The sequence below is a fragment of the Zosterops lateralis genome (genome assembly GCF_965231275.1).
Source record: "Zosterops lateralis genome assembly, chromosome: 17".
Classification (NCBI taxonomy): domain Eukaryota; kingdom Metazoa; phylum Chordata; class Aves; order Passeriformes; family Zosteropidae; genus Zosterops; species Zosterops lateralis.
This window is the reverse complement of record NC_139777.1, coordinates 8,899,269-8,915,164: the sequence shown is the minus strand read 5'-3', so window position 1 is coordinate 8,915,164 and position 15,896 is coordinate 8,899,269. Positions and strand designations below refer to the sequence as shown.

Here is a 15,896-nt window from a genome sequence, read left to right as displayed (position 1 = left end):
GTCCTCTTGCACTACCCAAGTTTTGTGGGCTCACCATGAGGAGTTATTTCTTGTCAATGCTGCACCTTCTGTATGCAAACATCAGATAACTGTAATAAATTTTCCTAGCTGTAATAAATCTCACTAGTTACTGTTCTTTTCCATTAGTTTTATAGCAGTTCATAGATTTTTCTCTGATGCATAGCTGGCTGCACTACCAACATCCTTTTTCTGTCCCCTCTTTGCTTTGCACAAGCTTTGCTTTCTGATATGAAAGCTGTAGACTGGAGACCATGTGTGTAGGGAGCAATACTCTCATGCCAGGGCATTGCTTCTCGTCTTCTTGTCTAGATAGCTTACCTAAGAAAGAACCGAACAGCCACCCGGTCAGGAGTCTTCCCTACCCAGCTGTGACTCTGCCAACTCTTGTATTGGACTCCTAATCCTTACTACTATGCCTAAAATACTGTAGTCAGGCAGAGCTGTTGCATTAAAATGCCCTGTCCACACACAATGAGATTCACAGAGCTTTAAACAGAATCACAGAATAGAGATGGAAGGGAGCCAGAAGGACCATCAAGTCCAAATCTTAAGTGAATGGGGGATCAAACTCACAGCCTTGGAGTTACTAGCACCGTGCTCTGACCAACTAAGATTGCTAGTACTCCATTCAGCATTTCACATGTGGTCTCAAATTAACTTTGGAGGTGGAAGATTAATTTATCCGCTGCAAAGCCAGTATGAAGCAAAAGTATGCAGCAAAAGCTCCCACCAGCATCCCATGATGCTCTGCTGGGTCTCTGCTAAGTGCTTTCCCACCCTTCCCTTTTCTGGAGGTCATTCTCCTAAGTCCCAACTTCAGTCACTGAACTAGGGTCAACTACAGCTCCATCATGTATGGCGGTTACAAACCAGCACTTTGCTTCTTTTGACTCATTTACAGCTGTCATGTGCATCCCAATCCAGCTATCTCCTTCCATGATATTTCTTCTCCCTCCTCAGCAGTATGATGGCACACAGAGAAATCTTAAAATAACCTTTCACAAAAATTCTGCCATTCCTCGCAAGCTGTGCCCACATTTCGATGTCCCTTATGCTGTGTTTGGTCCCTCAAGAAGCTGCTCTGCCTGCCATCCAAATCATTCCTGTCCCCATTCCAGAAGCTGTGACGCAGGACACAAAAACCAACTGTCAAGTAAAGCTTCTCCCAACCACTTTGCAGCATTTATGTTTTGTTCTTAACACCCACACACCTTTAACATCCTGCATATCAGCAGGTGGTTGTTACAAGGCTCCTTCTCTTCTTCCAGTACCTGTTAAGATGTTCCTGGACGCAGGTACACATGGTAAAGTGAACCATCAGAATAATGAAGGATGTTATGAATATATCCACCAAGATCATAAAATGGATTAAAGTCTCCATCTGATGTTACAAAAATTCCTCACAATTCTTAAGATGCTCCTACAGTGGACTTTCTCAAACCACCCCATGGAAACACAGCAGGTACTGCCAGACTGGTCACTGAGGAAACACCACAGAACATACTGTAACTGCCAAACTTCCCACTGAAAGCAAAAAGAGCAGGCAGTTTGTCCCACCAACTACCATGTGTGACAGACACATTGGTCCACATTCCCTTGACAACCACATTGTGTGCCTAGTCTTCTGGCTCAGTCTCAGTAGCAGCAGGAACCTCCAGCTGGTCCAAAACCCACCAGCTACAGCTCAACACCAGGCTGGGGTGGTGGGCTCCCAGCTGAATGTGCTTCCCTGTGCTGGGCAGAACTTGTGCCAACACACCTGCATGCTGTTACTTCTCTTCTTGAATCCTTTGGTCTCCAGTCCTCTCATCTTTCTCCATGTTTCAGGGAAGTGTTGCTCAAGAGACACCCAGCTCCTACCAGTTACTGACATCCCAAAAGGAAGTTGGGCTTCACCCGTCTTCACCTGGAAGTTGGTGCCTGCTCATTCCAACAGCTACAGCCCAGTAGCCTGACCTCAGTTCGGCCACAAACTCAGGAGAGGAGAGAGCATGGCCAACCACTTTGTGCTCTGATGGCAGTCCTGCCAAGGTGCATCCCGCAGTGCAGGCTCACACTCCTCTATGCCTGTTGCATCTCCAGACCATGAATCCAGCAGATACTTGTGAACGCTGCAGAGCCCTGGGTGCAGGGCAGGATGTTTCTCCACAGCATGGACCATGCGGTGTGCCTAAAAACACTTGTGAAAGGTGCATCCTTTCTGTACTATGAAACTGGGCAACACCTTTGCTATCCAGAGGGAAGGCGAGCCCCTCAACAAGCAAAGGCTTTGGGGAACCTCAGGAAGGAGCTGGCAGGGACAAGTTCCAGTTGTGGCACTTGATGCACACTGCCTGCTCTTCACCATGCTGTGAGCTCTGAGGATCCCACAAGCTCTGACATCCCATGGCCTCTCTTTCAAGGGCTGCCCCTTCCTGGCAAGTGACCCCTTCCCTGCACAGCTGATGCAGAAAGGTTTGGCTTTTGCCCCCTCATTGTCCCATCATCTTCCAATGTGCATTCTTTCATACTCCTCCTTCTCAGCAGATAAGTTTGTCAGACGGAAAGCTTTTCCCAGGTTTAACTAAGGATAACTTTTCTCCCCCTTGCTATGACAGTGGCTGGATTAATACCTTAGCTACATGTGAACAGTACAGGGAAGCCCTCACCATGACCAGAACCTGAGCTATATAATTAGCAAAGAATTAAATCTCTATGAGGCAGGAGAAGGAAGTACTGTCTTAGAGCAAAATATTTAGATTCTGTGGAATATTGGCCAATTACAGTATTTTTCTTCAAATAGAACATTTATAAGAACACTGAAATAAATATTTGAGAACACTCTATACCAAAGCCTTGAGTAATTCCTGATGCAAAAGTGTTCCCTCATTTTTCAGGCAGCTTCCCCATTTAGTGTTTGGAGTTGGGATGACTTCTGGTAGGACTGAGTTCCACTGACAGGTCTGGTGGCATGTGTTCCTGCTGCCTGGGAATGGTGAGGGTCACCTCTCAGCTTGAACCAAATGGCTGGGTGTGCTGGAGTATGGGGTGTGCTGGAGTGTGAGATGTGCTGTTGACTTCAAAGACCCTGCTAGCAGGAGCTTGGGAAAGGGCCTGCAAAGCTCTTCCTGGGAAGTGGAAAGGCAGTTTGTGACCTTCCTCTGTCTTTCAGTCCTATGTGGAGGGCTGCAGAGGGATGTAAACACAAATGAGATTCCTTAAATGGCCTTTTCTGAGATTCTGATGAACTGAGCTGCTAATTTAAGTCACACTCACTGCTGCCATGTCAGGGGACTTGTTCAATGATGCTGAGGGTCACATCCCACTACCATGGCTGCAGAAGCAAGGCAAACCCACCCACAGAGCCCTAGCAGATTTGGTGTTGTGCTCCTGAGCTGATGCCCATCCTGGCCCCAAATAGCCCCATCACATGCTTTGCCTTCTATTCTGCCCCCATTTCCCCCCACCATATGAACAACCTAGCCCAGTTCTTTCTCTCTCAGGCTCAATTTTTGCTGATTTTGCACCCTTGTTCAGTGATTGTAGCCTTGGTGAGTGACTCCAGTCAGGCAGCGCTGCTGATACTCTCACTCCTTTGTCTGACTGTTTCTTGCTTTTTGCTCAGCCCCTGGACAGGGCTGGCCTCTCTTTGGTCTGGCAGTCACCTCTTCATTTAACCTCAGCCCAGAGCCTCCTTGCAATTTTGCACTACTGTCATTAGTGTTGGTATTTTCCTACATTTCAGCCACTGCCACCTGATGCAACACCAAAACTGACTTTCAACACAGGCTGGAGTCTCTCTTCATTGGCTTTCATGCACCCATTATTCCATGTGCCAGTAGGAACAAGTCACCACGACACTCCTTGTGAGCCTACGGATACTCTTGCTCTTCCTTAAATTAGGTGGGGCGGGGTTAGGGAAAGAGTTTGGGAGAGGCACACAGGCAAGAACATTTTCACAAAACAAAATCTTTTGTCTTTGTAAAATATTATGCAGATTATGTATTATGCAGATCACCAATGCAGGACAAAGAAGCACGGCTTAGGATGTATTGAGCAAGCATGATGACATCACACATCCTCCAAATGGATGGCATTATAGGTTCGATGAGGACTGGTCAAACCATCATGAGATGATCCAACTGTGCTGACAAAACATTTCCTGAGTTTGTTTCTCTTAAAGAAAATAGCTAGGTTTGGATGGAAGATCTGAGTGACAAGAAATAACTTCAGGATGAAGTTGCTGAAAAAATGGCACTGCCTCACAGATTCTTCTTTTGTGGCCTCCCAAGAACTTCCCAGCTTCCAGATAGTCCCAGCTCAGGCGAGGGACAGTCTCCAGAGCTGACAGAGTGCTGACAGAGTTTTCCTACAGTACTTTTGCTCTTCGCAACATCTCTTGACTGCCAGACCAACCAGCTTCTCACAAACCATGACATTCCAGGGAATATATTACACATCTGTGAAGTTCCCCTCATTCTCTCCCAGCAAGGCAGTCAGCCCTTCATGTTGGTGACAGATTCCTAAAATGCAGAAAGGCAGCCCAGCATTCTCGTGCACCTTGCACTTGTCTAGAGCTAAAGCTTGGGGAGATGAATGCCTTCAGAGATGACAAAAGACATTTGATCCACGGTGGCATTCCCAGCACATGCTAGGGGAACAGTTATCTAGTCACCACTGACAGATGCTTCAATGGGAATGACTGGCAAAGCCCTGATCTCTCCACAGCACTCCCCAAGTGTATTCTGTGCCAGACATGGTGACATATCTGTTCATCTCTTCATTGGTATCACAGCTTAATCTACTTGGATGCTGCTTCCATGAGGCACCCAAGAGATTATCATAAGCTTTTCACTGTAAGAGAAAGTTTTCAGTTGCTTTCAAGATGCCAGACTGAAATTACCTGAACTGCCCATGTCACGCACACATCCATCAGACTGGGTTAAACAGATATTCTGAATTGGACCAAACCCACAAGAAACACAGTCCACGTATTTCAAATAATGAGACAGGGAAAACCATTCATGAAAACAATTGTACTAGTTAGTCGCCTTGTTAAGAAGCTTGCACACCGTCTTATGTTGGTCGAAGCCACTAAAAACATCATCATACAGTTACAGTTCAGAGCAAAAAGTCGTCAGGCTTGGGTCCTTTGCAGCATCCCTGTTGAAAACCATCCAACCTCAACCAAACTATCAATTTCTGACAATGAGTTCATGCCATCCATAACTCTTTAAAGTTTGTGAGGAAAATTCTTATAAGACACCATCGCTCCTTTTCTACCATCTTCTTGTAGGTTCTTCTGCCTATCTTTCCTGCCAAGGCACAGAGTAGGCCTGAGGTGATGACATAATGCTGTAAGAGCTGTGACATTTTTTTCATGTTATTAATTCATTAATCAAATCTGGGCTCAGGACACTGGGAGCCTGACTGGCAGTGGAGGATCCTCCCTGTTCACCACTCCACTGACAATTCACTCCAAGATGTCTCCCTGCTCTCACCTAATCTTATCCTTTCCACTCTTCGACAAACTCATTTACAAAGTAATTTCTGACAACCAGTGTCTCAGTGAGAGTGGTACCTAGACTGAAATAAGGAATTTAAATCCATGATGTGACTTTCCATGAAAACAAAGCATCAAGAGGCTGACACCTGGCACTACAGAAAAGGTCTCTGAACTGTTATTCCAGTATCTTCCACACACATGTTTAGGCACTCATCTTTGAACATCTTGCTCTGCACGTCTTGTAAGGACTGATACACAGACTCTTCATAAAACTACTGTTCCAAGGAAGAACTACAGGATTTAGGCTTCCCAACATAGGAGAAAAAGACACACTTCCATGAAGAGAGGTCTGACTTCATGATACTTATATTTAGTCAGTAAATTGCTCTGCTACTTGATGCGAATGATGGAGAGGCTGGGCAGATGTGTAGCTATGTACACAAGAAACAGGGCTGCCCCAGGTCATATAGGGAATAACTCCTTACTAGGAGAAGCCAGAAGAAAAACACTTCCTTCTAAATGCTTGACTTCAGGGTTGTGTTCTTGGATTATATTCAATCGACATAGAGATGCAACTCATGACCAAGAAAAGGTGGAATGCTTTTGATGCTTTTTGAAGCAGCTCTTCTCTGTGAGTGAGACTGGCATGCTCTATCTAAAGGAGAACACCCCACACCAGAGGCAGCAGTGTTCCATGGCAGAAGCTCCCATTCTGTAAAAGGAGACAATGAGAACTCATCGCACAGCAGAGGCAGCATACGGCATGACACAAACCCAAAAAGATGTGAGGCAACATGATTTCAAGCCCATTAAAGGAAGCTGCTTTGAAATTCTTTCTACAAACTCAGGGCAATGGAAAAGAGATCCATGCTAATCTGGTTACTGGGGCTTGCAACTGCACGCAATCTTCTTAGAAGTACCAAGGTGAAGGCTCAGTAGAACAGCACTGACCTAGAACTTCAGCAGTTTCTGTCACGACATAGACAGAGGACCTTGCATCCAAATGCAATGCCATTTTTTCCTTCCAGAAAAATGAAGGATAAAGGAAGGACCATTAAACACCTGAGGATTACTGGTGATGTCTCAGATTTATTTGTCACTGCCTGCTTATTTCACCTGACACTGAAAACCTCATTTCTACAATGCAAAGCTTTACGTTTCTTCATGTACATAAACACAGAATAAAGCTACAAACAATTAATTTGGGAGACTTCACAGGCATGTGGAAAAGTCACTTCGCTGATCTCATGGCACTTGTCTGGTGCAGAATCTAGTACTTACCACTGCATTTAGTACTTACCACTGCATCAAGTACTGGCTTAGAAGGCTAGCTTCTTAAAAAATAAGGGAGGAAAATAACAATTGCTGACGCAAGACCCACACAGGTGTAGAAACGTTTGCCTCCAACTTGCAGAACAATGGCCATATAAATAAACTCTTCAATGACCTCAGGTCATGGCTTGGACTCCAGCGGAAAGAGGCTTAACAAAATGTTATGCCGGAGTAAGGACCCAGCAAACACCACACAGGACTGCATAGGAACTCACACCACAGCCTAGAAACATAGATTTTGAATAGTGTGGAATCAAAAGACTAGTTTTACAAGGGCACCTGGGGATTATTTTAGAGTAAGAAACTCAGCCTTAGGGTTAAAGAAAAGCAGTACAGTTTGCCCCAAGCTCCACCTGTATAGGCTGGATAAACCAACCCACAGGTCATTTATGAGGAAAGTTATGTGCACTAGAGCAAACAGCTGCCTTCTACTGCACTGGAGACTTCAAAAAATGAAGGAGGACTGCCTGTGACACCTGAGCAGCTAGACTAGTTTTGCTCATTACTGTAAGATGCAGAGATCCTGGGACTGAACAGAAATCAGGGAAATGGTGCTGGTAGCAGAAAAAAAAAAAAAAAAAAAAAAGGTTGCCTGTCATAACCAATATAACTGAAGGATCTAGAACTATTTAAACAAAGTTTGGGGAGAGAGTTTCTAAGGAAAAACAGGTACCCCAAAAGAGGATAAATATGAATTTAAAGTGGGAAGACTTTAATCTTCAAAGTACTGAGAAATTCAACAGTTTGCAGCAGTGGTACACAGGTCACACAAGCCTGTTATGTCTCCATCCATGGGCAGAGAGGCTCCTATCAAAGCATAGCTCTGCTGTGGCCAAGGCAGAGTTGTGATGTAATCTAAATGGTGCTCTGCAAAAGATGAATTCACTTCATTACACCTTGGGCCAACATCTAGCAGCTCAGAGAGACAGCAAATGAAGGTACAAATCTTTCAAAACTTGGGCAAGAGAGACCAAAGAGCAGAAGTTGGGAACATGTCTGAAACCTACTCCAGAACAGCTAAAGAAAGTGTAAGAATTAAATTCTCACCTCACTTTTGTAAAATTGATCACCACCAAATGGCAAGACAGTAATGAGCAATTTCCTGCCTGGGCTTGCCAAATGAAATAGAACTGCAATATACTGGCCTTCTACCAAGGGCCAGATGGAATGGACTGGCATCCAGCCAGTCCATCCTCAGAACAGGTCAGATCCCATAGGACCAGCAGGAAGGTGTTCAACTGCTCTGTCCACAGCACTGCAGTACTTGGGTGATGTTGTCAACCTCTGCAACAGCAGGAAAGAAACATTGGCTCCTCCCTAAAGGTAAGATGCTGAGACGAAGTTCCTGGTAAGGCACAGATACATTCTGATTACCTAAGAGGACAAGGTTGTTACGATGCATAAGTTCAGGTTCACGTTCCTCAGGAACACATTTGGGTAATTACTTTGCCCTTACACTGATAGGATCTTTAATTGCTTTTGAACATCTGCTGCTGATATTGACTACAATGTGACAAAATAAAAGCTGAGCACAACAGATGATGCTACAATCTTTAACAGACTCACTGATTGTCATAAACCTAATACACCTAAATAGTTCTCAACCATAATTTTCCTAATTCTTTCATGTAGTTCAATGTCCTGCTGTGCACAGCTTTTCAGAGATAAGACCTAAAAGAGCCACTGCACATACATGCACAGTGATTTTTTTGATGCCTTCACAAGAACACACAGAGAAATCTCTGCCAGGAGGAATGATAAAACTTGCTGGCCTGCACAGGCCAATCTGAGGGTAAACAGAGCTAAATACTGTTCTGGGAAGTGAAGTTTTCAGGCCAAAGCTGCAGACTTGTTAGCTCAGGCTCACACACCACTGGGGATGGAGGTCAAACAACTCAAATATGAAATTCAGGTTTTAGCCATTTACCAATCATAAGTAACATTTAACTTTTTACCACGTATCTTGGATACCAGAGAATCACAGAATCATGGAATGGTTTGGGTTGGAAAGGATCTTAAAACTCATCTTGTCATACCTCCTGCGATGGGCAGGGACATCTTCCACTAGGCCAGGTTGCTTCAAAAGCCCCATGCAACCTGGTCTTGGACACATTGAGGGATGGTGCAGCCACAGCTTCTCTGGGCACCCTGTGCTAGGTCCTCCCCACCCTCATAGGGAAGTTCTTCTCAGTATCCCAATAACCCTGCCCTCTGGCAGTGGGAAGCCATTACCTCTTGTCCAAAGTCCCTCTCCAGCTCCCTTGGAGCCCCTTTCAGGTACTGAAAAGCTGCAGTAAGGTCACCTTGGATGCTTCTCTTCCCTAGGCTGAATAATCCCAACTCCTACAGCCTTTTTTTTCCCTCTGATGAATTAGACTTTATTGTTGGAAAATTATGAGAAAACATTTAAGTGCTTCTTTTTTTTTTTTTTTTTTTAACAAAACCTTTACCTTTTCCCTGTGGTGCCGTATTAATAAAGTATCAAATTATGTTTATCCTTTTAAAATCTGCAATCTTACATGTTTTATTCTGGCTGGACATTCTTCAAGAGGAAATATGCCACATTAATCTCTGCACAGACTGAATTCCTTCAGATTTTGGATATTAAGTTCAGACTCTTATTATCCAAGACACAGCAGACACAAATTGCCCATTTCAGAAGGACAGTTGAGGGTGTTTTTCCATCAGGTGCTCAGACAAGCATTCCTGGGTTCCTACATTCAGGCTGCATTTTGGGGGGGGGGGGGGAATGGTGGGGGCAGGACAGAGGTAGACAGCCCCTGAGCTCAATCTCTTCACGCTTTAAGATGAACCCAAGGCACAGAACTGAAGCAAGACTATTTATGATTTTATACACCCTTTACACTAATGGCTTTCCGTAAGTACAGGCACGCACAGGAGCTTCTCCTCGGTGACTTCCCAGAACCTTCACCAGCGCAGCAGGGCCGGCACCCGCCGAGATCCGCGCGGAGCCTCTGTAAGAGTTCAGCAGTAGGATCCTTCCATCCAGATGCTCCCGGAGCCGCTCCCGGAGCCGCTCCCGACGTTGGGGACTGGCGGCCTCACCCGCTCCAGCCCGGCCCTCAGCAGTCACCGCCGCTGGGGCGCACCGCGCACGCCGCCGGCACCGCGGCCATCGGGTCCCCGCCTCCGGCCTATTCGCCCAGGGCCGGATGGGGATCCCGCTCCCGGGCCGCCTCACCGCGCGGCCCGGCCCCACCACACCCGCTCCCCCGCCCTACGAGACCGCGGCGGCGGCTCCCGCGGCGCTGAGGCGTTCGGCTGCCGCCGGGACGGAGCAAAAAGGGGGAAAAAAAGGGGGTCCCGCGAAGGATGCCGGAGCGGCCGCACAGGCCCCACTCACCCGCCTCCGCCGCTCCCTCCCGGCCGCGCGCGCCCGTCACGCGGCGGCGCAGAGCCTGCATTGGCCGCGCCGGGGCACTCGTGTCACGTGCCTCTTCCTGACCAATGGGGGGCGGCCGCGTGGCCCCGCCCCGCGGGGGCAGTTGCGGCGGCGGGTGCGATTCCAGCGCGGCCGAGACAAAGCGGGCCCACGTTGGGCCTGCGCGTCGCCGCGTCCGTATCCGCATCCGCAGTCGCACCCGCATCCGCAGTCGCACCCGCACCGGCACCCACATCCTCACCGGCATCCACAGCCGCATCCTCACTCGCATCCTCACTCGCACCCGCGAGGGGGCGGCGGGGCGCGGCGTAACGAAGCGCGGCGCAGCCGCTCACCCGGCGCGGGCCGTGACCAGCAGGGGGCGGGGAGGCCTCGAGGCGCGCGCGGCCGCCGGTGCATGCGGCGCGGGCCCGGGCCCGATGGCGGCCACTGCCGCCATGTCCCTGGGCAATTACAGCAGCCTGAACCGGGCCCAGCTGACTTTCGAATACCTGCACACCAACTCGTGAGTACCGGCTGGGTCGGGGCGGGCCTGGGGCACCCGGCCTGCTCGGGGCCCCGGCTCGGTGCGATGGGCCTGGCCGAAGCCACGCGGGCCGGTCTGGCTGAGCGGCCCCTGCCCCCGGCCCGGGCGCCTCGTGGTCCCTCCAGGGACAGGTTGTTGTACCGCGGGCACATCCGTGGGGCATAGAGAGCCGGTGCGTGGGGACAAGAGGTCCCGGGAGAAACAAGAGAGGCCCTTTTGGCAACCAAACTCACACGATCAGGCCTCTGTGGAGCAGTGTGCATGGGCTGCCGTGCTGGTTACCATCCCTCTGCAGCATCTGGTTTTGTGTGTGACTCTGAGTGTTTCGCAGGTTTATATTTAACAGGATTATGATACTCTTTTTCCAGTCAGGTTTTTATATATCGCCGGTGAATACCCCAAACTAACACCTCTTGAGAAGAGGCAAAGCCATTATTTAAAATGAGTTTCTTCTGAGCGCATGTCTAGAAAATGAGAAGCACCATCAGGAAGCGGCGCTTAGCAGGGTCAGGCACCCATCCACACCTGCCTGCTGCTCCTAAGCCTTGTAATGCCATGTATAGAGGAGAGGAAGGAGCTTGTTCTGCCCAAACTGGAAGAACTCTGTGGAACCACTTGGAATTGCTTCATTTTGATCAGCCGGTCAACGGTGTGAGATTGTCTGCTGATGTTCTATAGAAGAGTTGGCTTACCATCTATTGTTCTATCCATCAATAGAAGACCAAATAAAGTGCAGGTTTATCTTTTTGTTGCCCTTTTCAACGTGTGAAGGATCATGGTGCCCTGCAGCAGTGTGAAGATGGCACGGAAACATGGGCAACTTGGTTTCAAAGTATTTTTGTTTGGCTCTGTTGGCAATGAGATACATCTGCAAGAGCAGTTAAGACTCATCTCACTTACATATGCCAAGACCATTACGATCCATTTATTTTCAGAATCAGGAAAGTAATGGGTTTTGAACAGGGGAATAAATCTAGTAATGGTTCCATGTCACATATGGGTCTGCTCTCTAGCTTGGCTGGTAGCAGTTGCATATGGAGTAAACAGTCAGTGCCTGAAGATGGACAATTCTGAGTCATGTTGCTGTTGTTGATTTGTGAAAGTCTCATGTCCAGCTCCAGAAGACAATCTTTTTTTATGGATCAGAAGACCATGCAGATGATGGCAGTGCTCTGTCAGCAGGTTGTGTTTGCCAGCAAAACTCCAGAACTCTGTCTTCATAAGAAGATAAAGCCTGTGCTGTAGAAAAGACTGAGTTGTTGCTGCTGCTTTCAAGTACATTAAAGCTACTTCATGTGGTCATTGTGCATACGCTGCTGTCTTCTTGTAGTGTGCTACATGTCTACAGTGATAGCTGCATTACCGAAATCTTGGGAGGAGCTGGAAGCTAATGCTTTGATAAGCCGAAGTCAGAGCTTCTTGTCCATCGTGAACAAAGAGTCTTGAGGTTATGGGAATCAGTGCATAAGTCAAATGCTTCCCTAAGAATGGCAATGGGAGTAATGGACATCGTTATAAAAACAAAGAAGGCACCAAACTAACACATAACCTCTCCTGTTCCTGTGGTAAAAAAATGAGCAAAAAAGAAAAAGAGCCAATCCCAAAATCAACCCGAGGCCAGTGTAGGGATTTTGATAGAGGAGACTGGTCTTTTGAACCGTTCTGTCTTGCTGAGGAAGACTATCCCATCTTAGATAAATTCTAGTTCAGTGTTAAGCATGTTCTCACAGTCGAGGAAGTGGAAATTCTTTAAATTGCAGTGAAAGACCAACCATCTGGCTGTTAGGGTGCCGAAGAAATCCATGCCTTTTTTTTCCTTCCTTTCTAAGACCTTTCAGAAAAGTTGCCATATATCTAACTCAGAGTGCTCAGTCCGAAGTCCTTTGCAGGAGACGGTTGATCAGGTCCCTGAGCTTGAGGACCTACAGCAGATCTTTCTGATAGCAACTTATGTGTCTGATGGCACGTTGAGTTGAGCCTCCAGCAACTACATGAATCGATTCAGTTGCCATGTTTTTTTAAAAGTAAAAGTACCACTGTGCTTTTCCAAGTGCTTTACTTGATGAATAGTTGAGTGGAGACAGACTTTTAGTAAGTTCTGTAGTGATGAGACAGAGGATAATGACTCTAATCTAAGAGTGGAGATTCAGACTAGATAAAAAGACTTTCTTCCCTGTGAGGGTAGGGAGGCCCTGGCACAGGTTGCCCAGAGAGGTTGTGGCTGCCCCATCCCTCAAAGTGTCCAAGGTCAAGTTGGATGGGGCTTGGAGCAGCCTGGCGTTGTGGAAGGTTGGACTAGATGACCTTTAAAGGTCTTTTTCAACCTTTATGTTTGTATGTTAAAGTTCTTTTCTTCAATCCTAAAATGAAAATCACTGTGTGTTAGCACATGAAAATTACGTGTGCATTGTTTTATGACTTTCCAGAGTTATCCGCTTGCCTTCACATTGGTTTTCCTTAACAATTAAGTGCTGTTACATTAAGATGCTTCTCAAAGTTATTCATTGAGATGATGCAAAAAATATAATAGAGACCAGCCAATTTGTAATTTTATATTTTGAATATTTGTAATAAAAAATTGAAGAAGTTTGTAGAAAGTTGGACCTGAAATTGTCTTCTAGCAGTTGGTAGCCTTTAGCTTGTAACTTATGTATTGTTGTGTAACTGGAATTGTCCTGGTGAGTACAGTTGGAGTGGAAGGAGGTCACTCAAATAGACTTCAAGATGACTAAATTATGGACTTGAGGAAAACTAGTAATGACAGACCGACATCATCTCCCTGCCCCCTCCCAATTCCCTCTTTTTGTGCCTTTTTTCTGTTTTGGCCTGAAACAGAGTGCATTACTTAGAGAACGGCTGTTGTTCCTGAGGCATGTGCCACAATAAAACATTTTCCCAGATGTACCTTCCTTCAAAACAAAAGTGAAATCTTAAATGTCTTATTAGTAATTAGGTACTTGTCCGGAAGGTCTGGAGTCCAACTAGGTTCAAGCAGGAGGTTCCTGTAGGAACTCCTCACAGAACAAGCTTTTCTTCCCTTGGGGCATTACTCCACCAAATGATTCTTTGTAGAGGTGTTTGAGGTTGGTTGTGTTTTAGAGCTGTCTAAGTTGACCTTTTGTCACCTATGTTTCAATAAATTGCCAGTGTTGGAGTTCCCTGTTCTACTCCTTGTCAAGCCTCCAGTTCTGCATGGAGCTGGCTCAAATGGAAGATAAACTTTGTGGGGTGCTCCAGGCCAGTCTTTGTCTGTCTACCCAGACAGTCTACTCAGATGAACTCTTGACAATATGGATTTTGATAATACTTTCCTCCCTTCTATATGTTGTTTCACCCATTGTGTGGCAGTAAAAGTTGTATTTTGGATGCTCTGAGGCAGGTTGTTGTTGCCTCTGATGATGCCTATCTAAAATAAGCTTACCATGTTTGCAGGTTTCTTGCAAGCTCTGATAGAGTTCATTTTGCCAACAGCTTGTCTTGTTTTTTTAAAGTTGTATTGCAAGTAAAATAGTCTCAAACTTTTTTGGGGAGGTGTGAGAAGTGGTTGTTGATTGATCATGATGGATGTGAAGTATTTCAGGAACTTTTGACTGTAAGGTGAGATCACGGGGTTTGTTTGAGATTAGTTAATTAAATCAGGCCAAAGCACTTCATGTGACCTTAGTTAGATATTGACAAGTATGTTCAAATTCATAAATTGTAGACTTTTACAGTGTATATTCATTTCTGTTAGTGATAAACAGCTGGAGTGAATTTCACTGGCTTGTACCAAGATTTCCCTTTGCTTGTGTCAGCACAGGAGGTTATAGGGGGGGAGATGGTCAAGGTCAGTACAGTGTAGGGCTACGTGGAGATGTTTTGTTTTGCCTTTCTTGTCATTTATAGCTGTGTTATCATCTTTGGAAATCCTTATTTTTATCTTATCTGCTTTTTTCTTTGACGTATTCCTAAAATTGTAGAGTAAAAGGTGCTCATGAAGCGCAGTTACTAGTGCTAAAGCATGCTTATGGGTTACTTCCTAAATAAACTTCTGTGATGTTGATCTGTGGAGCTGAATAGACACTTGTAAATTCAAGAGAACACTTGAAATCTGTAGTCATCTTACATACCTATTCACTCACCTCCTCAGTGGCATAGAGTGGTGAATTGTACAGGGCTAAAACACATGGGCTAGGAACAGTTCAAAAATTGGAGTGAAGAAACATTTTATAATAATAGGAAAAAGAGAGGAATAAACCCCCAAAGTCAAGTGATGCTCAGTACAATTGCTCAGCACCCATCGACCCCTGCCCATCCTGTCCATCAGCAGCGATTGGCCCCTCCTGGTCAGCTCCCCCACTTTGTAGACTGAGCAGAATATTCTGTGGTAGAGAATATTCCTCAGGCTGGTTTGGGTCAGCTGCCCTGGGCATGCTTCCCTCCAGCTTCTCGTATAGCTGACTAGCATAGGACACTGGAAAGTCTTTGCTTAGGGTATGCATGGCTTGACACCAGACATCGGTGGGTTATCAACATTATTCTCACACTAAATCCAAAGCACAATACTGTAACACCTACTGAGAAGAAAATTAACTCTGTCCTTGCTGAAACCAGGACAGCTGGAAATCCTGTTCAAAGGAAGGAACACCAAGATTGTGTTTCTATGGAAGCTTTCTGATTGGGTAGGTAGGTCTTCCAAACACTGTTCCCATTGGTCTTTCTGCAGGAAAGACCTGCAGGACAGTGGAGATATGGAAATCTCTGTTTCCATGGTTTTAGTGATAACTTCGAAGACTGATGTGTTTTCCTCTAACCAGAGCTGTGTTGATGTGTTCAGTGTCATCATCCTGAAGATGGATATGAAAGCTTGTTTTGTGGTTATTAACGGTGTGGACAGCTATATATTTTATGTGTAGGAAGTACCTATTTGTCTGTTCTTGGATGGCTGAAAATATGAACAAATATCTTCTCTTTGGTTACCTGTTGGCTGTGTATGAGGGGTTTGTGCAGGCTGAAACGTTGATAAAACTAGTTTCTGAGGTCTTGGTCTTTTCATTGAACAACCTAGAGGAGCAACAAATCCCAGCAACTGTTTCTCCACGTCTCTGCTGTTAACATTATGGTGGATGTGGCTCATCTATGTTTGAAAT

The 15,896-nt window shown here is 46.1% G+C and overlaps 1 protein-coding gene and 1 long non-coding RNA gene across 5 annotated transcripts in view; one reads left to right on the top strand and one right to left on the bottom strand.

Annotated features, from left to right (window-relative positions):
- Positions 1–5,021: 5,021 nt before the first annotated feature.
- Positions 5,022–10,266, bottom strand: LOC310916450. Its single transcript, XR_014591300.1, has 2 exons — positions 10,203–10,266; positions 5,022–6,218 (listed from the first exon to the last, which is right to left on the bottom strand). It is a non-coding gene; the product is annotated as an uncharacterized lncRNA (long non-coding RNA).
- A 386-nt stretch (positions 10,267–10,652) lies between these two features.
- The window catches only part of MORC2 (MORC family CW-type zinc finger 2), a 42,659-nt gene continuing 37,415 nt past the window's right edge, over positions 10,653–15,896 (top strand). For all 4 annotated transcript variants that reach the window (XR_014591302.1, XM_083874029.1, XM_083874030.1 and 1 more), the window contains exon 1: positions 10,653–10,746. Coding sequence is in view for 3 of the 4 variants with exons in the window: in XM_083874029.1 (XP_083730155.1) it covers positions 10,661–10,746 (86 nt within the window). In the remaining variant the exon portion in view is untranslated. The remainder of the gene's footprint in view (positions 10,747–15,896) is intronic.